At 37.4% G+C, this 22,740-nt stretch overlaps 4 protein-coding genes and 1 pseudogene across 4 annotated transcripts; 1 reads left to right on the top strand and 4 right to left on the bottom strand.

Annotated features, from left to right (window-relative positions):
* Positions 1-1,558: 1,558 nt before the first annotated feature.
* Positions 1,559-3,885, bottom strand: LOC125194635 (serine carboxypeptidase-like 40; annotated as a pseudogene).
* An 878-nt stretch (positions 3,886-4,763) lies between these two features.
* GCP1 (glycoprotease 1) lies at positions 4,764-9,080 on the bottom strand. The gene is made up of 13 exons (XM_048095443.2): positions 8,758-9,080; positions 8,596-8,640; positions 7,878-7,952; positions 7,328-7,424; positions 6,948-7,038; positions 6,374-6,423; positions 6,050-6,240; positions 5,878-5,963; positions 5,730-5,805; positions 5,523-5,606; positions 5,331-5,445; positions 5,145-5,233; positions 4,764-5,067 (listed from the first exon to the last, which is right to left on the bottom strand). Exons 1-13 carry the CDS (start codon positions 9,022-9,024, stop codon positions 4,930-4,932), a joined length of 1,404 nt encoding a protein of 467 aa, XP_047951400.1. The 5' UTR covers positions 9,025-9,080; the 3' UTR covers positions 4,764-4,929.
* A 2,163-nt stretch (positions 9,081-11,243) lies between these two features.
* On the bottom strand, positions 11,244-12,626 carry LOC125196815 (arginase 1, mitochondrial-like). The gene is made up of 4 exons (XM_048095448.2): positions 12,300-12,626; positions 12,089-12,222; positions 11,690-12,010; positions 11,244-11,583 (listed from the first exon to the last, which is right to left on the bottom strand). Exons 1-4 carry the CDS (start codon positions 12,598-12,600, stop codon positions 11,323-11,325), a joined length of 1,017 nt encoding a protein of 338 aa, XP_047951405.1. The 5' UTR covers positions 12,601-12,626; the 3' UTR covers positions 11,244-11,322.
* Positions 12,627-14,535: 1,909 nt separating this feature from the next.
* Positions 14,536-15,252, bottom strand: LOC125194633 (agamous-like MADS-box protein AGL80). Its single transcript, XM_048092882.1, has one exon. It carries the CDS (start codon positions 15,250-15,252, stop codon positions 14,536-14,538), a length of 717 nt encoding a protein of 238 aa, XP_047948839.1.
* A 3,077-nt stretch (positions 15,253-18,329) lies between these two features.
* On the top strand, positions 18,330-21,153 carry LOC148927224 (uncharacterized). The gene is made up of 6 exons (XM_089056527.1): positions 18,330-18,795; positions 19,166-19,396; positions 19,589-19,847; positions 20,092-20,182; positions 20,282-20,698; positions 21,124-21,153. Exons 1-6 carry the CDS (start codon positions 18,330-18,332, stop codon positions 21,151-21,153), a joined length of 1,494 nt encoding a protein of 497 aa, XP_088912653.1.
* The last annotated feature ends 1,587 nt before the right edge of the window (positions 21,154-22,740 follow it).

Raw genomic sequence — 22,740 nt, 5'->3', positions numbered from 1 at the left:
TTAACGTAGAAATAGTAAAATAAAATAGATGAAAAAAAGTAGAGATGATGTTGTTTTTATTTTAGGAAACATTTGAATTTTAATGGAACAACCTAAAAAGTACAACGTTTCATTTTTAATTGGACAGATGGAGTATATATATAGAATGTGGATATTTAAAGGCCGTATGGTGGACGATCTTGAACATCTATGTTCTGAAGATTAACGTTTTTTTCTTACTGTTGAATATTATGTGGACCAATTTATGTGTTGGACCAGTATATTAATTATATTGGGCTTGCCTGATATAACTAATATGTGTGGCCCAATTTATTAATAAGTTTGGCCCGTTTGTGCAAACCTGTTACTTATTTGATGGTGCTGATGCTTGCCACGTAGCAGTTCCACAAGGATCATGCTTCTGGGCCGTTGGATTGATATGTGTGTTTGTTATGAGTCTCTAGACTCTTCGGCTACACTTATTCGAATCCAGACGCTCTCTCTCTCTCTTGCGTTTTGCTCCGCCTTCTCTCTAACCTCTCTCTAGATTCCGGCCTTGTTCGCCGGCGATCTTCTCCAATCTCTTGTTTCCACCGATGATTCTCGGTTCTATAGAGGTTCATATGTTTAGATCTTGAGTGAAGCGAGTCCTTGAGTGTTCCTTCTCAGATCTAGGGTTTAGTCCAACTTCCGTGTTGGACTTAGTTGTGATTGGAGGTTTCTTTGAGGGTTCTTGTGTTGCGAAGCAGTGTTCCAAGAGATTAGTGTTGATCCTTGTGTTGAGGAGGCTACGTTGGCTCATAATAGGTGAAACTGAGGTTTCTGGTCACTGTGTTCATTAGTACTCACCTTGTGACGGTTGGTTGAAGCTGTGGGGAGGTTCTTGGCCCAGTGTAGTCGCCTGTTGTGACCTGAGCCATATTCCAGTGCTTTGTGACCTTGTCTTGTTGAGTTCTAATATCTGGTTTAGATCATTAGGGATCTTGTCTCTATAACTAACACTTCTATTAAGTGTGCAGGTGCTTAATTGGATCAAGCTTGGGAGTTTAGTCTGGTAGAAGACTGACTTGTAGCTAGGGCATCTGATTTGTAACCATTTGTACTTAGAGTGTTTGTAATCTTGGTTATACCTTTGTAATTGGCTTGTACTTCTGAGATTAGCCATCTTAGACCACAATCAATAAAAAGAGGCCCCGGTAATTAGTGAATCCCGAGTGATCTGATACCTATACTTACGGTTGATCGAACCGGTTTGACTGATTAAACTATAAACCAATAATGTTGCCAATTCACTTGTTCGTCCAATTTTATTTTCTAAACATTGATGCAACAAGTCCGAATACATCCACTCACTTCTTCTTGTTTGATGTTTCTACTCCTTGCAATTTGCAATACAACTCAACATAAATGACAAAGGGTAAATTTTATTAAATTGCTTGTAGAATGCGAGACTAATTAAGTAGAAGAAGCTAATTAAATATCAAGTGTGTGCTCAATTGATATTTGATTTATTCATTTGCTTTGAGCCTGTGCAAAAGATACTTATTACAACCAATGAGTTGAAGAATAAAGACAAGAGCTAAAGTCTTGAAGAATTAGGGAGTTCTGTCCCATCAACAAAGTGCAGAACAAGGGAAAGAGCTCGAGCCGGTTGATAACTAGGCACTTGATGCCCTGCCCCTCTTACTGTAGCAAATGTTATATCTCCTTTATACACTTGTGTATACCCACCAACCTGCATTATTTAAAAAAATTGTAATTTATTTCATGCTTATCATAAAAAAATAGTAGATCAAAGTTGTTGAAATCAATTTTAAGATTTGCACATACCTCTCCTTCAAGGAACCAAGGGTGCCACAGAGTTTTCATAGGAAGTTTCAATTTGTTAAGGGAAATCTTTGTTGAAGTAACTGGAACTCTTCCATCTGTGTCTCCACTGCAATATACAACAAAAACTTGTTATGATTTCAAATAATATCAATCAATCATAAACTCAATAACATTGCCTGAATTAACACATAAATGTGAGGGAGAAGTTGTTAGATTTACCTAAATACCCAAACTCGAAGCCCGTTAGCCATAAACTCTTGCAGAAGTGGAAGACTACTCGGTGCACTATCCGTCCATTTTTCGAGCACATTGCTACAAATATTGAACAAAACTGGTCTCAGCATAAATTTAAACTATAAATAACAACCATTAAATGCATAAATTTTGATGGAAAATTAGATATTAGTACTACTATAATTCAATCAAATATATACATATTAGTAAAATTATGTAATGATAAAAAAATAATTACCTGCATGGTTCCCAGTCATAAGGGATTTTGGTAACATTGGCATGAAGTGCTTTCTGAACATCTTTTCTGTTCAAATATGCATACACATAATAATCACTGCAAGGATCCGTGTGCAACACCTGCATTATTCAATATATATGAGTATTATTATTATGATTGTATAAAATAAAATATAAATAAGTGATGAGAAAGGAGAAAGTATATGTTACCGAAGCCTTGGTTGGTTTTGGAGTGAGATCAGAGTTGTGGCAGAGGGGAGAGTAAATGCTGTAGATATCAATATTATTAGTGTTTTTATCAACTTGTTGCTGAGCTTCGTTGCATTTATCCGATTGCTCCGTCGCCTTAGGGGAGAAATCGCAATATCTCAATACTTGTTTCGTGATTTCATCTGATACGAGAGCATGGCTTGCATAGTACTCGTACATCCCTATTGCGTCCGTCTCGTCGTTTATCACAGCATTTCCGATCTGCATTCATAACCACGCCATATATATGCGTGTCATTTTTCAATTTCAGATTTTATTTTGTGAATAAATAGCCATACTAAGATAAATGTTACTAGGGTTTATAATTGTGGAATTGCTCATTAAATGGACATAACTAAATTATAGTATAGTTTCTCCATGCTCATCTAAAATTGAAAAGCACTCATAAACAATGCACAAATTAATTTTTTTTAAAAAAGACTTACAAGAATTCCCTTGAGATTTATAATTGTCTTGCCAGCCTTTTTATTATGATGAAGAATTGTGTGTGCCAACTGAGGCACATAATGGCCTGCATAACTCTCTCCAGAGATGAAAAATTCTCTCCCTTTGTACTCAGGAAACCTCTCCAACCAGTTCACCAAGAATGCATAGTTGTCGATGGCCGTCTTTGCGTCGCCTCCACGTTTGAAATCCGACGTCGTGTTTGAGTACGAGAAGCCGACCCCGGCAGGAGACTCCAAAAACAACAGATTTGCAGCTTAAAAAAAACAACAAATTATTTTCAAAAAGTAATTAAATATACATTCGAACGTATGGTTACATACCATGATGCCATGACCATGGATTTTTGTAGAGAGTTTTGCCATCGCTGTGGACACGGAACGGCCCAAGCTCTTGCATTGCTCCATAAGAAGAGATGAGCAGCCAGGCCCTGCTCAAATTTCAATAATATTTAAACTTCAAACTTCATATACCAAAGCAATGAGAAAGAAAGTAAAAGTGAAGAAATTGATGATCACCTCCATTGAGCCATAGAAGAAGAGGCATTTCTTTATGATGATCTCGTCGAGGTTGAGCCTCAACAAAGTAGTAGTAGAATGCTCGACCAGCGGCCTGGTTCACGGTCACGTACCCACCGTACTGTTTGACCGGGATATGGGGCTGGCCGGGTAGTTTCTCGATTAGGTCATTCTCTTTCAACCCTTTTTGAGAGAGAATTTCGACGTTGTGTGAGTGATGGCTTGCATTGAAATAGCTTCTATCAATGCTGTTTGTATGAAACTTCTCCTTGTAAAGGCGAGAGAGAAAATCGATTTGATTGGTAGCTTTGATTTGAGGCCATTGAAGTAGTGCAATGCCAAGAAGAAGGAGAAATGTTGTGAGAGAATACATTTTTCGGTGTATGAGTGATGATGAAATTGTTGGATTTAAATAGAGTCAAACATGAGGTTTGAGAAGGAAAGTAATCATTTCCATATTATTGTATTGATTTTGTATTTATCGTAATTGATCATTGTATTTATACCATTGTAATTTACCTTTGATAGAATCTGTGATTGTATAATTTGTATTTGTATAGCGTATCATGCATATATAGTGAGCTGACCAATATATTTAGTTCATATTTACATTAATAGTAAGTTATTGTATTGCACACATTTCCTTTCGTGTATTATTCAGTTTTGTTAATATATGCGCTTTAGTTTTTAGTTATGTGACTAACTTTTTTTAGTTTTTTAGTAAATTTGCGCTCCTGATTTGTTTTGCAGTTATTAGGTGATTTACTATTTCTTAATTATTTTGATTTTTAATATTATATTATTTTTGGTGGTTTACTGAATTTAATTGATTTTAATACTATGCTCTAAAATTTGATTGTTTTATGTGATATCCTCAATTAAAAAGTCCTTGCTATTTTGAATTGTTCTGATTTTAAATATTATTGTAATTTTAATTTATTGTTTTATGCAATTATTTGTTGTACAATTTGCACCTTCATATAAAAAATTATAAATACAGTGGTGGACATGAATAAGCTTCAGATCAGTGGTGGATACTGCAAAGAGTAGTGAAGGGTTTTTTCTAAAGATTTTCAAAATTTCTCTATCCCTTACCAAGATTTTGCTGTAGAAAAGTAAATCGTCGAGTGTTAGTGAAGATCAAAGTGAAATATATCTACAAAATTTTCTGTTTATTCAAACAAACATAACACCTTTAGTCCTTTTGGGGCAAGAATGCCAATTTCAATTTTTAGCCAGATACACCATGAGTTGCGAAGAATCAATCTCAAAACTCATGAAAACTACACTTTTAAGCAATTCACTTTTGCAACTTACACAAAAATCAAACTGCACTAGAATACAAGGGAATATACAAAAATAATTTAAGGTAATATACAAAAATATAAATATCCAACCCATACAAATATTCTTGAGCTCAAGGCTGCTGCTGCTGCATAGATGCTTTAATCAGAGAGGTGAGAGAGGGATGAATCCGAGCTGTTTTCATCGACCGTGCTTCACTTCTTCCCTGAGCCAATTCCTCGCCCAACGGCCACCTTGGCCGGAGATCAAGCTGATATACATACACACAAAGCAAGAAAATCAGTTTATGAAATAATACAAATTCTTAACAAAGTAAAGGAGACGAACCACAGCATCCTCCGGTTCACATGCAGGTGGCGGAGGATCGTATCTTCCCATGCGGAAATGCTCGATGCCGGCCCAAGCAATCATTGTGCCTATCACAAACAAAAGGGAACACAAACTGCGTGTCAGCTATTTTCAGATCTATGTAAGCCAAAAACGAGACGACATGGGGGAGAGTTAGACTACTACCATTGTCAGTACAAAGACTGGGAGGAGGGCATACAAGTTGCAGGCCTTTCTTCTCGACAATCTTATTGAGGCGAGACCTGACATATTGGTTGGATGCAACGCCTCCTGAGACCACCTGTACAAGGAACGATACAGCACACATGTCATGGGTGACAATATTCAGGATACAAGAAATTACTGTATTTTTCTAACCAGATGCTTCACAGAAGGCTCGATCTCCATTGCCCATTCAATCGCTCTTTCACATTTTTCTTCCAAATGCAGCACCGCAACCCGCTGCAATCACATGTATTTGTGAAGTTCAAGAGCAAAGATTAGATAGCATTGGTGCAGGTTTAACAGCAGAATACACCAGAAAGAAGGAAGGAAACGGAGGAGAGAAGTCTCAGAGTAGATCACCTGAAAAGAGGCTGCAATATCAGCCCGAGCCTTTCTGTCTTCCTCACTAGCTTCAGCAACATGTATTGCAGCATCACTGCACCAACAAATAAATGTTTAGCTATTGGGAAGACCAACGTAGAAGAAACTAATGGTTAAAAGAAATTACATATTTTTGGATTCAATTGCCAATCTGACTTGAGTCTTCAGACCTGCATATGAGAAATTGCAGTCTTTGTGCTGTTTCATGGGAACCTGCAGAAAATCAAAACATTAATATCGCAATCAGAAAGGTTTGAATCAGGGTAAGAATCTGGTTGAGGTTTTGGAGGACAGCTAGCCTTGAATATAATAGATTTTTCATCACCCTCTCGAGCCAGCTCCTCTACAGCAGGGCCTCCACTCTTCCTCATATCAAGACCAAGCCATTTGGCTGTCTTATCATATGCCTCTCCAATCGCATCATCTATCGTGGTCCCAAGTTGTATGTAATGGCCAAGATCACGCGCAAGAACAAGAAGATTATGACCGCCTAAGTGAACACATAGATCCCAGTAATGATCAGTTATCTTGTCGGAAATCATTGTATGTCTCTTACTTGAGATTATGCATGCTTAGTATATTGTGCAAAATTGAAGTGAAAAAGTACTTAGTTATGATCATACCTGAGATGAGGAAGGCAATGAAAGGGAACTGTAAATCCCTTTGAACTAACCTAGACGAAAACAAAATGTCATGTCTTCAATATGTCATAAGCATCAAGCACGTGACCTGTAAGGCTGTAACATGATATAACTTACAGATTTTACTAACCATTTCTAAATTCTCATTCCATATTGAGACGAACTACAATGTTTACTATATCCAAATAAAGATATAGGGTTATCATTTTCCAGCAAAGGAGATAGGTAATACTCCCTCCGTCCCCAAAGAGTATGAACATTTGGTTCGGCACAGGTTTTAATGCATAATTGGAATAGTAAGAGAGAGAGAAAGAAAAAGTTTTTAAAGTATTGTTAGTGGAAAATGGATCCCACCTCATTAGACATAAATGATTTTCCAAAATTAGAAAGTTCATACTTTTCAGGGACAGACTAAAAAGGAAATAGTTCATACTTTTTAGGGACGGAGGGAGTAATGAATTGTGACAAATGACATAAAAAGTTTATATCAAGAAATAGGTTATATATCCAGCATGTTTTTTTAAATGACAAATCTTTCGTAGAATCTCGTAATTACCTTGCAACCAAGGCATGGGCTTCCATGTGATGAACGCCAATAATGGGTAGAGTATATGCCCCAGCAAGTTTCCGAGCTTTCCTAACACCAACTGTCAAAATGTAATAACAGATTGTAAGAACCTCTCAACAAAAGTTCTTTATGTCTATCCAATTATACTACCAAAATCTTGTGATCTGAGATTCTGATTACCAAATCAAGATTAGAATTGAAACAAGAAATCACAAATGAAAATAATAAATTTTGTCTCCACTTCCAACTTGAAGGAAAAGGAAGAAAGAGACAATCCAGGAATCAGACTAAGTCTACTAAGATGAGAGAGAGTGGGACAGTATAAAAGAAGAAAGAAAGACAACAGTGACAGAAATGTAGCAAATTACCACGCAGGCAAAGGCTTAAACCAGGACCAATTGTGACAGCAACTGCAGAAAGGTCTTCCTCGGCTAATTTTGCTTTATCAAGAGCTTCCTGCACTACCTGCGCAGAAATAGCACCAAATATGTCAGAGAGGATGCTATATAACTACTATATAAACATATAGATTTGGAAGTTGGAACTAAGACAAGTAGGACTTCCTATCCCCACAAAGAAAGGGAGAGAGAGAGCATAGGAAGAAAAAGGAGAAGAGCCTCCTCCTCGAAATATCTTAAAGTGTGTACTTGATTTTTCCAAGTTATTAATATATGAATGCTCTGATGTCACTTTCACCTGAAGAAGGTTCATGACTAGACTCGCATAATCAGAAACTAACCATTAATTTTAAAATATACAAGCAAAAGTAATAGTAGTAGATTAATAACCATGACCAAATCATGAGAAAGGTGCATTTTATTAAAGAGACATCACATATTAAGAAGAGAAAGAAAACAATGCTGAAAATAATTTCAAATAGAACAGTTAATACTTAATACCAAGATAGCAGGACAGTACCTGATCAATAACCAATGAATGTGCTTCTTCTGCCATCTTAGGAGCAACTCCCCCATAACGAACAAGCAGATCAGCCTTGATGTAGGTGAAGAAAAATTAAGTAAATTACATGAAAAAAATTGTGTATTGTTCTATGTGTATAGTAAAAAACAAGAGAAAAAAAATTCAAAAGGAAGTATAACACAATTGTTGCATCAATCTCATAACTATGTCAATATGCTGCATATAATCCTTCCTTGATTTTCCCCCAACCTAACCATATGTCCCTCAAATTTTCCAAGCACTTCTTCTACTTTCAGGCCAATAGTGATGACATGAGTTCATTATTATGATAATGTTGGATAGCTGAGTAGCAACAAACATGTTACATCAGTAAATAGATGAACTGGACTGAGGAGCACTGAAGGACAAGGACTACATCTCCCAATACCAACATGACATGAATATGCTTGATCATATGTGCCACTTCAAAAAAAGCTTCACATCGAATATCATTATCAACAGAGTACTCAAGCTCCAAAATATCATGAATGAGAAAGAAAATCAGCAAATATTTCAGTGCCTCACACAAAAGACAGCCCAGACAAGAATGAAGGGATCATAATCATGGTCATCACGCACAAATCAAATAGCAACCCAAACAAAGTCAGGAAAAAGGAAAGAATTGGATTAAATAGCTCAAGGAACCACACAAGCAAAGACACTAATTTATACATACCTGTGAAGACACGACTTGGCTAAGGATTTCCCCATTGCTCCGAACCTACCATCACGCCGTCATATAAAAAGAAACGATTTTTATAATTCATTTTAAGAGATAACAAAAGTTTTTGTTGTTTACTTCACAAAAAAACAATTTCGAGATAGACGCAGCACTTACTACTGCAGCCGCAGTGTCGTCGCAACTAGTTTCAATACCAAGAACAACCAATTCCTCTTCTTGGCTTGACGCATGAATGGCTCGCGCCTTCCGGCAAGACGAATAATGGACCGAAACAAAATCAGTTGTCTGGTGAAGAAAAGGCGTTAGGGGTTTGCTCAATTTGGGTATGAATCGCAATTTTTGGAGAGCTTTAGTGGAAAAGCGGATTGAGGGCTTGCGGAGAAGGGTTAGGCGGGAAGTTAAGGGGGTTAAATTGGACGCCATTTGAGATGCACTCACTCACTGATTTCGATTTCTCTCTTTTTTGGTTGTGAACATAGCCAACGAATTTCGCGATTATTTTTATAAAAATTGGTTGCTAATAGATTTTTTACAAAATTAAATTTTAATCGTACAAAATAAAAATCATAAATTTGTCTTGGACTATATAATTAAGTAATGCATTGTGAATTAAAATACAATGAGATAGGGGGAGTATACATTAATAATAGTACTATTTTTTAGTTTGTTTATCGACTGTAGTCATGATGATCGCTATAATATTGAGACAGTTTTTTGGTCGACCGTAGTCATTAAGCAGCCATACACAATTCATAACATTGACATATGGTCTATGAAAAAAATATGGAAAATCGTTTAATTTGTTTGTGGTTGGATGAGGGTGAGATATAGGTATGGGAATTTTAATCCATTTCATTGTTTGGATTTATTACCATTTTAGAATTGATTTTACCCCCATTTCCTTTACATGCACTATGTCTGCCCTTATTTTTGCTCGACATTTTTAGTTACATACTTTATATCGAAGATCGCTTTTAGCTTAGTAAGTGGACGCAATTGTGTTGATAGGAATCACCTAATACAATTTCTAATACATTTAATTGCCTTCCTCAACAGAATTACAAGCAACTCACCCCTTCTAATGTAAAAGGATATCACATACACAGTAGATGGAGAACAAATATAAACACATTAATTTCAAATTTAGGGTGGGAAAACATAACATAATACTATAAGATTATATCTAAATCAATGATAGAAATTGGTAGGCCACACTCTTCCAAACTCATCACCCTGATTCCAGTCAGTGAAGGATCTTGCAACTTCAGTTGATCCTAGCTCTATTCCTCTTGACATGCCAAAACTGCTCTGGATGCCAGGGCCGAACCATTTGTCTTCTGTCGCCACAATCGAAGTAGTTGCAAAATCGCCACTTCTATGTTCTGCCGTTGCTGGTGTCGTCTGGCTATGGTGTAGGTTGTCAGTGCACATAAGCTGGCCTTGTACCCCTGCAAGTTCATTGTACCTGTTTTCGAGCTTCTTCAGCTTTTCTTCCACAAACTGATCCAAACCATTTAGCTGCCTCACATCAAGCTCAGTGAAGATTCCACCTTCAAAGAGCCGAGTCATGAGGAACCTCATCTCTGTTTCGTCGTTCTTCTTTTGAAGTTTGAGCAACCTATCGGTCATGCTTTTCAGTTTGTCACTCAAGAATTCATCATGCAGGACCATTTTCTTGGGTCCGGGCTCTTTCGAGCGAGCCATGAACTTCATGACTCCATTCATGACCTGATCATGAGAGGGCCACAGGGTCGAATGTGACTCTTTCGGATCATGAACGATGATAACTACCTCTACGCCACACAACACTGATAGCTCATGTGCTTTCTTGATCAAGCTATCAAGCCTTCTTTTGAAAGTGGATTTTCTGACTCTCTCACTTACAATTTGCGTATGCTTTGTTTTCTGGCGAGGCATGTTTAGTGATGGACTGATTTTTTTCTATGTTTTTAATTCTGTTGAAATATATATAGGTAAAAAGGGGGTTTAATTCTTCTACATAATGTTGTATTATGTATGAATAAGTTTGAATGGGCAGATATATATGGTATGTCTCTGAATTGGCTGTTGAATTATGGAATTGTATATGTAAAGCATATGTAATACGAGTCTTTATTATGTAATTTAGGATGATCCAGGAATAGTAAATCTGTAATATATTGAAAACGACATTGAATGCCAGGTAATAGGACTCACTAATAACAATAATTTCGTTATGGATTATATTAATTTGCTATGTTTAATTTACAGTTGATAAGAATCATTATTGGTAAATCTTTAACATATAGACGCCTTTATCAGTCGAATCCTTCATAGGAAATATTTAAATGTCACATGACCCTTTTTCATGTGGTATTTTATCATATTTCTTTATGTGAATTTCGACTAGCCTCATATAGTCTCTCTTGTTAAACAAATTGACCCCATTAAACCTCTAATTAATTGTGAGAAAGTTACCATAAATAGACAATGGACTAATTTTGGTAGACCAAACAAAATGAAAAAAATGAGAGTATCTGTCATGAAGTATGAGAATATGTGGTTGTGGTAGTATTGCAATTTGGTATTTATAGTTGTCTGCATTGAGATCCTTGAGTTCATCATGTTTTCTTTCTGACGAGATTTTCAGGTTGCAAAGCTCATTATTTTAGAGTAATCACTTTATTAAGTAGATAAGTCATTGCAAGACTTGGTACACCTTATTTAATAAGTACAATTGTATTATTTTGATATCCTTGCAGTGAGTTCTCTGACTAGCTTTGCAGCAACCATTGCCGTGACGGCATCGGCAGTGTCTCGCTGCGGATTGTACTCAACCACATCTGCAGCAACAATATCGCCTTTGAGGTTATGAAGAATGTTGAGAACATCGCGGAAGGAGAGGCCTCCCGGCTCAAAGTGAGACACTCCCGGCGCAAATGCTGGATCCAAGCAGTCCACATCTATTGAGATATACACCCCTTTCACACCTTCACCAAGTTTCTACAAAAATACAAGTAGTAGTATACTAGTATTAGTTAATAAGAGGACAAGGACAATATGTCAATACATTCATGCATAAATATTTTGTTTTGGGAGAAAGAGAGACCAGATTCTCGAGTTGGTTGCGATCCTTTGAAAACGTGCGCATTTCATATTGCTCCACGCCAAAACGCTTCCCTTGCTCCCGGCCTTCCCAGTTGATAGACCTTATTCCAACCTGCAGCAAACGACGAGCATAACCGCCCTCCATGATTCTAGCGAAAGAGGACGCGTGAGAGTATTTATTCCCCTCAAAGGCATCATAAATATCCGGATGAGCATCCAGGTGAAGAACATCAACAGGCCCTCCCAGCTTCTCCGACACGGCTCTCACAACTGGATACGAGATAGAGTGGTCGCCTCCTAGCACCACAGGCCTCAATGGCTCCTATAAAATGGACCACTACTATTAATAAATATTCACATCCCTAAATCAAAACAACATTTGAAAACAGAACCATCTTACTTCTTCCATCACTATCTTAACAGAATCACTAACGATATTCATCAATCTATCATCATCAATGCAAGAATCGCGCAAGTCCTGCACTGGAACGTCGCCTACATCTACCATCACCCTCGGATCACTAATATCTTTACCTGCATATATATATTAATGTTGAGTTAAATCAAGCACACACATAAGTTATAACAGTATTTATCAATTATCAACCTACCTTCTTCAGTGGTGGAGTTTGTACTACCACACCAAATGGCTTCTCTGATAAATGGAGGTGCAAAGGCAGGCCCCTGGAGATAGGAAGAGTTGTGTCCCAAGGGAACTCCAAGGAGAGCGGCTGATGCCCCCACGCCTCCCAGAGACCGTAGAAGCTCCCCCTTGAGCTTGGCTCGCTCGCGGATGAGTGTGAGGGATGCCTCGATAACACGATCCTGGCCTTTCTCTAACACGTGCTTGGGAATGTGTTCGGCATTCAGCTTATGCAGATAATGGATTCCTCTCCTTGCCACACTCTTCATCTTTTCCTCTACTGGATTATATTTCATAAGTAAAATCACATCTCTATTTATACACATCTAACATTTTACATTCTTATCTAAATAAAATTTTACCAACCAATAGGGTATAATCTCAAGATAAGACCGTGGTCCTTCTGCAGTACTAATACTTAAAACAATTAAAACATGCATGTTATATGCTGAGAAAGGAAAGAGAAATCTAGAATGTGTCCAAATATGGCAAGATCTATCTCTATTTATTGAAAAATATCTATGAATTTTATATTTTTAAAATATGTTAAATAGAAAATATGATAAATTTGAAATTGTATAAAGTAATAGATAAAGAATTAAAACATGTTATATGCAACGAAAAGAAAAGAAAAATCTAGGATGTGTCCAAATATAGCAAGATCTATCTCTATTCATAGAAAAATATCTATGAAATTTATATTTTTAAATATGTAAAACTAGAAAATATGATACTCCCTCCGTCCCAATTTAAGAGTAAGATTTAGTTATGACACGGATTTTAAGAAATTGGGAGTGTATAATAATTGAAGTGTGATAGTGGAAAGTGAGACCCTTTTGACTTTTTGTATGTTTAAGATTTTGTTTTGTTTTATTTTTATAAAAGTAATGGCATTTGAGTGTAAATTTGATGAATAATGAGGTTAAATTTTATGTCCAAATATGGTAGATTCTAAATGTGACTTTTAAACTGAGACGAACTTAAATGACAAAATGTGACTCTTATACTGGAACTGAGGGAGTTGTATTTATTATTGTATAAAGTTTAATTTAAATAACCAATAAGAATGATACACGTGTCTATATCCATTGGTCAAATCTAAAAGAGACCATCATTGGCATCAAGTTAGAGCATGAGCTGCATAGGCCAAGCCACTAGCCATGCCACATTGCCAAGGCATCGAGCCTGGCTTATGGACCTAGCTCACCTGCACCAGTTACACCACTCGCGCCTCTCGGTCAGTGAGAGGACAGGTGTGTGGAACGCGCTCATCATGCAACTTGGCAAAAGTTTCTGGGTAAAAATATTTACCATTATCATTTTAATTTGTTTGCGAAAATTAGCTCATTTGCTATTTTTCTGGCGCACTTTAAAATGACAAAACGAGACTAGTAGTATAATATAATGAAAAATCTTGGATGAATATTGTCATCAATTACTTTGCTACTCAAATCTCGAAATCTCCTAATGTATATTCTTCATGATTATATTTATTGGTTGATTCCTTGAACTAAGATTTCCTCATTCCAACAATCTCCATGATCTACGTGGTCACCCTGCATAGGAAATCTGCATCCAACCGAGGCTTACGTCATTCCTCCAGATGTAAACTTCCTCCTTCCTCGCCCAAGAACAAGAAGCACGCGCTCAGGAATTCTGGTTGTTGTTTTTTGGCGGGAAGGATGGCATTAAGAGATTGATGGTTTTCCCCAAATTCAGCTTTACAATCGAGTGTTGCTGGTTTTTCACAGTGATTTAGGAGAATTCGAGCTTGATTGCAGGAAGCTGAGATGGAAAGGGAAGCAGAGTGTGCTTAGTAATGAGCTCAAACTGTCTCAATGCGCCTTTGCTGCTATCAGCTATGCTTATTTAACATGCAGTATCAATTTGGCTTGGAATATTTACATACGTACTTGATATCGAAGATCACTTGTAGTTTAAAGATATTAATCTAAAAGACAATAATTGCGTCTACTTAGAAAGTAGACACAGTTGTATGTGTTTGCCTTCCTGAACAGAAATACAAGAAACTCATCCCTTGTTATGAATGCAACATGGTGTAGCATACAAAGAAAACATAGATGGAGTAACACATATAAACACATTAATTTTAAAATTTAAATCCTTTTAAGTTATTTCCAAGGCTTTCCTTGTATTGTGTGGGTGGGTGGTAAAACGTAACATAACATAACATTGTATCTCAATCAAGGGTAGAAATTGGCGAGCCACATTCTTCCAATCTCATCAGGAACTCCACTCGGATTCCCGTCCGCCAAGGATCTTGCAACTTCAGTTGATCCTAAGTTGATTCCTCTTGACATGCCAAAAGTGTTCTGGCTGAGCCATCTGTCTTCTTCTGTGATCCAAGTAGTTGCAAACTCGCCACTTCTATTTTCTGTCGTCATCTGGATATGGTGCGGATTGTTAGTCCACAAAAGCTGGCCCTGTGCCCCTGCAAGTTCGTTGTACCTGTTTTCGAGCTTCTTCAGCTTTTCTTCCACAAACTGATCCAAACCATTTAGCTGCCTCACATCAAGCTCATGGAAGATTCCACCTTCAAAGAGTCGAGTCATGAGGAACCCCATTTCTGTTTCGTCATTCTTCTTTTGAAGTTTGAGCAACCTATCGGTCATGCTTTTCAGTTTGTCACTCAAGAACTTATCATGCAGGACCATTTTCTTGGGTCCGGGCTCTTTGGAACGAGCCATGAACTTCATGAGTCCATTCATAACCTGATCATGAGAGGGCCACAGGGTTGAATGTGACTCTTTCGGATCATTAACGATGATAACTATCTCTACGCCACACAACACTGATAGCTCATGTGCTTTCTTGAATAAGCTATCAAGCCTTCTTTTGAAAGTAGATTTTCTGACTCTCTCACTCAAAATTTGTGTATGCTTTGTCTTCTGGCGAGGCATGTTTAGTGGATTGACTGATTTTTTTCCAGTATATTTCATTGGTATATATAGGTAAAAAAAAGGGTTCAATTCTACACTTGATATATAATTAATAGTACCTCGTATTATGTATAAATAAGTTTGAATATGCTGATATGGTATGTCTCTGAATTAGCCATTGAATTCTGAATTATATATATAAAGCATATGTAATACTATTGAAATTTGACTCTTTGTTATGTAAATTAGATGATCCAGGAATAGTATATCTGTAAATTATTGAAAACGACTTTGAATGTCAGGTACTAGTAACAAGAGTTTTGTTATGAAATGATATAAATTTGCTTTGTTTAATTACAGTTGATAAGAACCTATAATGGTAAATCTTTAACATATAATCTTACTTTGACAGTCAAATCCTCATATTGGAATTATTTCAATGTCACATGACCTTTTGCATACTAGTATTTTATCATTTTTCTTTATATGAATTACGACTAGCTTCATGTTACCACTCTGGTCAAACAAATCGACCCCATCAAACCTCTATTAATGCCCCATTAAACCTCTAATCAATGTCTAATTACTTGTTAGACCTTGGGATGGTAATTGTGATCAAGTATGACTCTGAGGCCATATCCTAAAACCACGGCTTCTACTTGATGTCGCCACATCAACAAACTCCTCATTAGCTAGTTTCACGGAGATTGGTGTGTTTTGTGATAGATAACGAACGAAAGCACTTGTGCCGAGAGAGGTTGCATTTGACTTGAGCATTTTAGAAAAAACAAGAGGACTAAAATGAAAAAGTAAAAGTGCCAGATCAAGATCCTGCTCCGATATCATAAAAAAGATTAACTTCTTCAATGAGATAGAGAGTTTAATATAATTTGGTATTAGGTCCTCAAATGGATAGAAAATGTAAAATCAGATGATCTTGATTATAGAAAGAAAGCATGTTTATATGCTACACCAAATAACAATCTTGAAGATAACTTTCAGTTAAACCTAAAGTAACCGACTACTAATAATATTGAGAAAAGAATATATGCTATAACAATAAGATCCTCTATCTAGATGCTCACATCACACCAGCTGAGTGTGTGGCCCTTCTCAGTGTTAGTTACTTTCTCCAAACTGTTGTCTACTTTTCTTTACATTAACTTGTCATTCATATCTATGACCATCCAACCATGTATAAATTATTTGTATGAAAACCAACCTATCATAATTGATATTTTCTTATTTGGACATTGGTGCTTAAGCCTTGGTATGGTGGCTCATCTTGAGCCAACTTTGCCGGTGAGCAGTGCATGGATGCATCCAGTCATCCACGCCTTTTTACGGAAACTGGAGTGCTTGGCCAAGTTTTCTATTCCGATTCAAGATCTCTGCTTCTGGAAGTAGTTGTTTTTTAGATGATCCTGGTACGCCACCATTCATTTCGTAATTTTATAATGATAGGGAAAATAGAGTTGACCATTTTGTGAAGAATGTATAGAAAAAGGGTCGAAAATGAGCTTAAATGGCGAAAGGTGGAAAAAGGACGAAATTGCAGCACGAGGCTGGCGAACCGCCAGCTTCGCATCAGTACCAACATGGCGACTCGCCAGGTCCTTTGCCCAGAATTGCCGAGAGCAGCTGGCGACTCGCCAGCTTCACCGTACAACGAACCTGGCGACCCGCCAGGTTCGGCCGACAGATCCAAACAAGGAAATTTCGAGCCCTATTTAACCTAATGTGCATGGGACGCCTCCTACAACATTCTACACGCCTTCAACCCCAAAAATACTACTTTTTCACCTAGGAAGAAGAGAAGAACGAGCAGAGGACGAGTATTCATCGCAAGATTGAAGACAAGACCTCCAATCCGCCCAATCCAATTCTAGGAGTTTCTACTTTTAGTTTTATTCTTGTTCAAACAATGTTTTTGAATATTTCTTTGAATATTTCTTTGACTTTTGTGTTGAACATGAGTAGCTAAATCCTTCGTAGAGCTCTACGGGAGAGATACAATGATTCTTATGTTTAATTGATTTCCTTTTTCTATGGATTGGCTCATGTGGTTATTTTGATTTCTTCTGTGCTTATACATTTATTTGACTGATCACCTTATAAATGCATGTGAATTTTACTACAAGAACTGAGAAGTGAGTAGTTTAATTTGAAAGAGAAGAAATTGACGTCTTTGCCAATATAATCGAGAGATTTGAGCCTTTGAATGAAGCTAAGTATCTTAGGAGCTATTAGGAGTTGTTTCCTTAGTTCTAGGAAGGAGACTTCGGTTCTAGGTAGCAATCTACAAATTATATGCTTTGAGAAAAGATATAGTTTTACCTTAGTGATAGCTTAATAACCCTTGAGACCCTTTGTTGGCATAATTAGGAAGTTAGTTGAGCATAGAATAGTTGTTATCGATCCCGTAGGATTATACCTTCTCATCCTTGATCTACATCCGTTTTCTTATTTGCTTTTAGTTCTTTAGTTGTTTTTAATTGTTTTTATCTTGTTTTTAAGTAGATTTAGAAAACCAAAATTCCGATTCATCTAGATAGTAGTTGAGGTTGGTTCGTGGTAATTAGGTTGACACTCATTGTCTCTGTGGATACGATACTCTTAGCTTACTATTTGCTACATTAGCCCCGTACACTTGCGGGTATACTTGTGTTAAAAATAAGTTGAGTCAAGTTTTTGGCGTCGTTGCCGGGGACAATATTGTGTTACTATAGCCTAATATCGTGATAAAAATTAAGATTACTAATTTTGATTTCACTTGCTTTATTTTTCTTTTCTTTTTGAGTTATTCTCACTTTCGTGTTTTTCTTTTCAGGTTGTATGCTCACTTGCTCTAAGGGGCAACCATTAGAGTTATTCGATCCTGAGATCGAAGCATCCAATCGAAGGAGAAACACTCAGAGAAGGCTCAACCAAAGGCGATCACTTTCACCTCATAAGAGAGAACCGCTTATTCTTGTTGCAATAACAATGGCGGACAATGGAGAGAACAATGCACCACATCCAGATCCGGTAGTCCAACAGCTCCAACTACAACTTGCAGATTTGGTGAAATAGGTTAAGAAAAAAATGAACAACAAGCCATGGTGCCAGTGCAAAACATGTACGCTTACAGAGGGGTAGAGGACCCACCAATTGGCAACGATGGGATCGATGCCAATCATTTTGAGCTCAAGCCAGGATTGCTAAATATGGCTGAGGCTAATGCTTTCGCGGGGAAGGCCAATGAAGATCCCAACAAGCATCTTACTAAGTTTATTCAGATCAGTAACACGGTGAAGCTTAATGGGGTGAGAGATGAACAAATCAGACTAAGGCTATTTCCATTTTCCTTGAGAGATGATGCTAGAGACTGGTACGACAGCATGGGGTCAGGATCTGTTAAAACGTGGGATGCCATGGTAGACTTATTTTTGGAGAAGTATTTCCCACCCAGTGAAGTTCTAAGGAGGCAAACAGAGATAATTCAGTTTCAAATGAAGCCTCATGAGACAATCCGAGAAGCATGGGCTAGATTCAAAACACTGCTGAAAAGATGCCCCAAACATGGTCTAAGTCCGGGACACCAAGTCATAACTTTTTATAGGGGGTGTACTCCAGATGCAATGCGTGAACTGAATTGGAGCGCCAGAGGAGCACTACTTCAATTAGGAGAGAATGATGCCATGCAAGTGATTGAGAGAGTAGCTTCCACTGATGAAGGATGAAATAATGAAAGAAACAAGTCATACAGGGTGGCCTCTGTTGTAGAAGATGATAGAATAGACAAGCTGTCTCAGCAGCTAGATCTTTTAACCACTCAACTGGGGATCATGGAGATGAGACAACCTGGACCAGAACTGCAAGGAAGATTGAAGATGTGAACTATGTGCACCAAGGAGGGAACAACATGAACTTCAACAACTATTGCTCAACCAAGGTGGTGGTAACTATAACAACTATGGTAACAAAGTGCATCCCAATCTCTCATATGGGAATCCAAACAATGCCCTGCAACCACCGCCAGGATTCACAGTGTCTAATGGGTTGGTAGAACAGCAGAAAAAGCCTACTACTGAAGATATTTTGGCAGCATTCATGAATCAGACTACCAAGTACATGGAGAAAACTGACAAGTACATGGAGAGCACCAGTCAAAGGTTGGGGGAAGGTTGAAAACGACGTGCAAAGCTTGAATGTGCATATGAAGAGCATTGATACTCAGATTAGTAAAATTTCTCAAGCTGTAGGTGTCCAACATCAGCCAGGGCAATTTCCAGCACAGACCATAAACAATCCCAAAGACTGCAAGGCCATACACATGAGATGTGGTAAAAGCTATGAAGGACCTTCATGCCTGTAGAGGAAAAGAAGAGTTTTCCAGAGGAAGATGTCAGAGCAGAAGAGAATTCCAAGGGAAAGAATAAGGTGAACATTCAGACCAAGAAAGACGCAGTGCCAGAAAAGCTGCCCCCTCCCTCCATTCCTACGACAGTTAGAGTGCCCTTTCCACTTGCGGTGAAAAAGAAGAAGTTGGATGAGCAATTCTCCAAATTTCTCGATATTTTTAGGAAGGTGCACATTAATATACCATTGGTGGAAGCTCTGCAAGAGATGCCCACGTATGCAAAGTTCCTAAAAGATGTGCTCTCCAAGAAGAAGAAGTGGATTGATTATGAGACGGTGAACATATCTGAAAACTGTAGTACGATAATTCAAAAGAAGCTACCTGCCAAGCTTAAAGATCCTGGGAGTTTCAATATCTCATGCGTCATTGGAAATGACAGACAGACAAAGGCACTGTGTGCTCTCCAAGAAGAAGAAGTGGATTGATTATGAGACGGTGAACATATCTGAAAACTGTAGTACGATAATTCAAAAGAAGCTACCTGCCAAGCTTAAAGATCCTGGGAGTTTCAATATCTCATGCGTCAATGGAAATGACAGACAGACAAAGGCACTGTGTGATCTGGGGGCGAGCATAAATTTGATGCCATTATCATTTTTCAGAAAGATGAAGATCGGCACTCTCAAGCCGACTACAATCACACTGCAGATGGCAGATAGATCAGTCACCTATCCTAAAGGAATTTTTGAGGATGTTCTAGTGAAGGTACACGACTTCATATTTCCCGTCGATTTTGGAGTGTTGGATATGGAGGAAGACATGAATGTGCCGCTTATCCTAGGGCGCCCATTCCTAGCAACGGGAAAAGCATTGATAGATATAGCAAACGGAGAGCTCACTCTTCGTATGGGCAACAAACGACACATTTTGTCTATCTATAATGCTATGAAGAGTCGTGAAGATGAGGAACTTGTTATGAAGATGGAGTGCAAAGCGGTGCATGTTGTAGAGGTCCAAAAGACACAAGCAATTGAGTCCACATTGGGGGATTTTCTATTGCCGCGGTGGATGTTTGGTTCATGTGGTGGATCACTTTCTAAAGAAGAGACTGCATCAAATTCTAAAGTGAAGGAGAAGAAAACAAAAACTACAAATTCGCCCAAAGTGGAAACCAAAATTTGTGATGGATCTTTGAAAACTACTTGGTGGAAGAAGAGATTGGCTAAATCATATGCTTCCAAGATTGATAGAAAATCCAACACCACCATTTATGGCGTGACATGATGCAGCTCATGGAGGACGTCGAGCCAACGACGATAACCAAAGGCACTAACCCCTAGTAGGTACTTTTAATTTTATCGTTTCATTTTGTTTTTGGTATGTTTTTTTATTGCTTGCTTACCATGTATGTCTCCCTTCTCCACCAACTTTTCAAACTTATTCTTTGCTTAGCTTTGAATAAGTTTGGGGGGTGATATGGTGGATAGGGACACTAACGAGGTACGTATCTTATTGCTTTTATTGCTTTTTGTTGTTTTATTTTGTTTTAGGATAGAATTATTTTTGTTAGAACTCCATGAATTTTTGCTTTGATTGGTTGGGATTTATTGAACAAATTTTTTGAAATTGAATTGAAAAATTTGGTAGTAATTTGGGTGAAGACTAGTCGTCTATGATAAAAGAACCTTCCACTTTATCACATGACCATTGACTTGAGAGTTTGAGTAATAGGATGCATAAGTAACGAATTGCTTGTTTGTCGTGATTCATGCTATTTGCCCAGTGAGACTTGAGCTTTAATTCTTTCATGTGTGATCTATCATCAATTGTGTATGTGTTTCTAGAACTTGCTCCTTGTCTTCTTGAGTCTACATAGTGACCTTAGAGATAGGGGAAGATGTTAGGCCATTGTTGTTAGCCTCATTTTTACCTAAACACTAACCTTATTATATAATAATACCCTTAAATAGCCAAGTTTGAGCCTATATTGTCTTTTCTTTGTCAAGCTAATCAAAGGGGTTGGGAATCCTAGACTCTAGAATTGTTGAGCTATGAAAAGAAGAGTTTGTTGTTGAAAGAAATTGGTCGTGTTTAGCTTATCAAGTTGAAAGTTGGTTGTACTTAGAAAAAAAAAAAGAAAGAGAGAAAGAAATAAAGAATGAAAGAAAGAAAGAAAGAAAGAAAAAGAAAAGAAAGAAAAAAAGAAAAAAAATAGTATATAGAGAATAATTCAAGATCTTTGGAAGTTTGGAAGAAATTAGACAAAGTCTAGTTATTGTTGAGAAGTGTTTTGGTGAATGGTTGAAGTTGAAAGTGGATTGTGTAATGTCTTGGAATTTCACATCTTTTTGGGAATTTAGTCACTTTAGCCAAATATTACCCTACCTTACCAAAGAGCCTACATTATAACCTAAACAAAAGACCTTTCGGACTCTAGATTTATGGTCACACGAAGTAGAGGAGAGGTTAGACATTGAGCAAGCCTATGTTAAACCATGCATTTTTGATTGATTTGAGTGTTACTTGATATCTTATACACTTTGAGTGAGGTGAATAAACACACATATATACATCTCGAGTGAAGCATGAATTCAAGGTGATATACGAGTTAGTAGTAAAAGTGCATTCGGCGGCTTAACTTGATGGAATTTGTATTGTGATATGCTCTTTTATTCCGTATTCTTTGAGACGATGATGATGTCTAAAATTCTTTTTGAATCCAAGTTTCTTCTAGTTATTTTTCTTCATTGCTCGAGGACTTGCAATTGTTTAAGTTTGGGGGAGTTGATTCACTTGGATTTTACATGATTTTAGAGGGTAGTTTTATTGTTGTATAACTGCAGCTTGATTAAGAATATAAAAACAGGTAGCATAGGAGTTATGCTGCCTTCTATAGGTCTGGTTTGTGGTTGAATGAGAAAGAGATATAGATATGGGAATTTGAATCCAGTTTATTGCTTGGACTTATAGCCGTCTTAGAATTAATTATATACCCCTTTTTCCCTTGCATGTATTAATTCTGCGGTTGTTTTTGCTTGATGTATATAATTACATTTACATGCATACTTGATATCCTTGTGGTTTAAAGATATTAATCTGCATGACAATAGCTGCATGTGCTTTGTAAATATAAATACAAGAAACTCATCCCTTATTATGAATTCAAA

Source organism: Salvia hispanica, chromosome 4, assembly GCF_029641045.1.
Source record: "Salvia hispanica isolate PSC_SH4W2 chromosome 4, Shi_PSC_v1, whole genome shotgun sequence".
Lineage (NCBI taxonomy): Eukaryota > Viridiplantae > Streptophyta > Magnoliopsida > Lamiales > Lamiaceae > Salvia > Salvia hispanica.
This window is presented reverse-complemented; position numbering and strand designations above follow the sequence as displayed.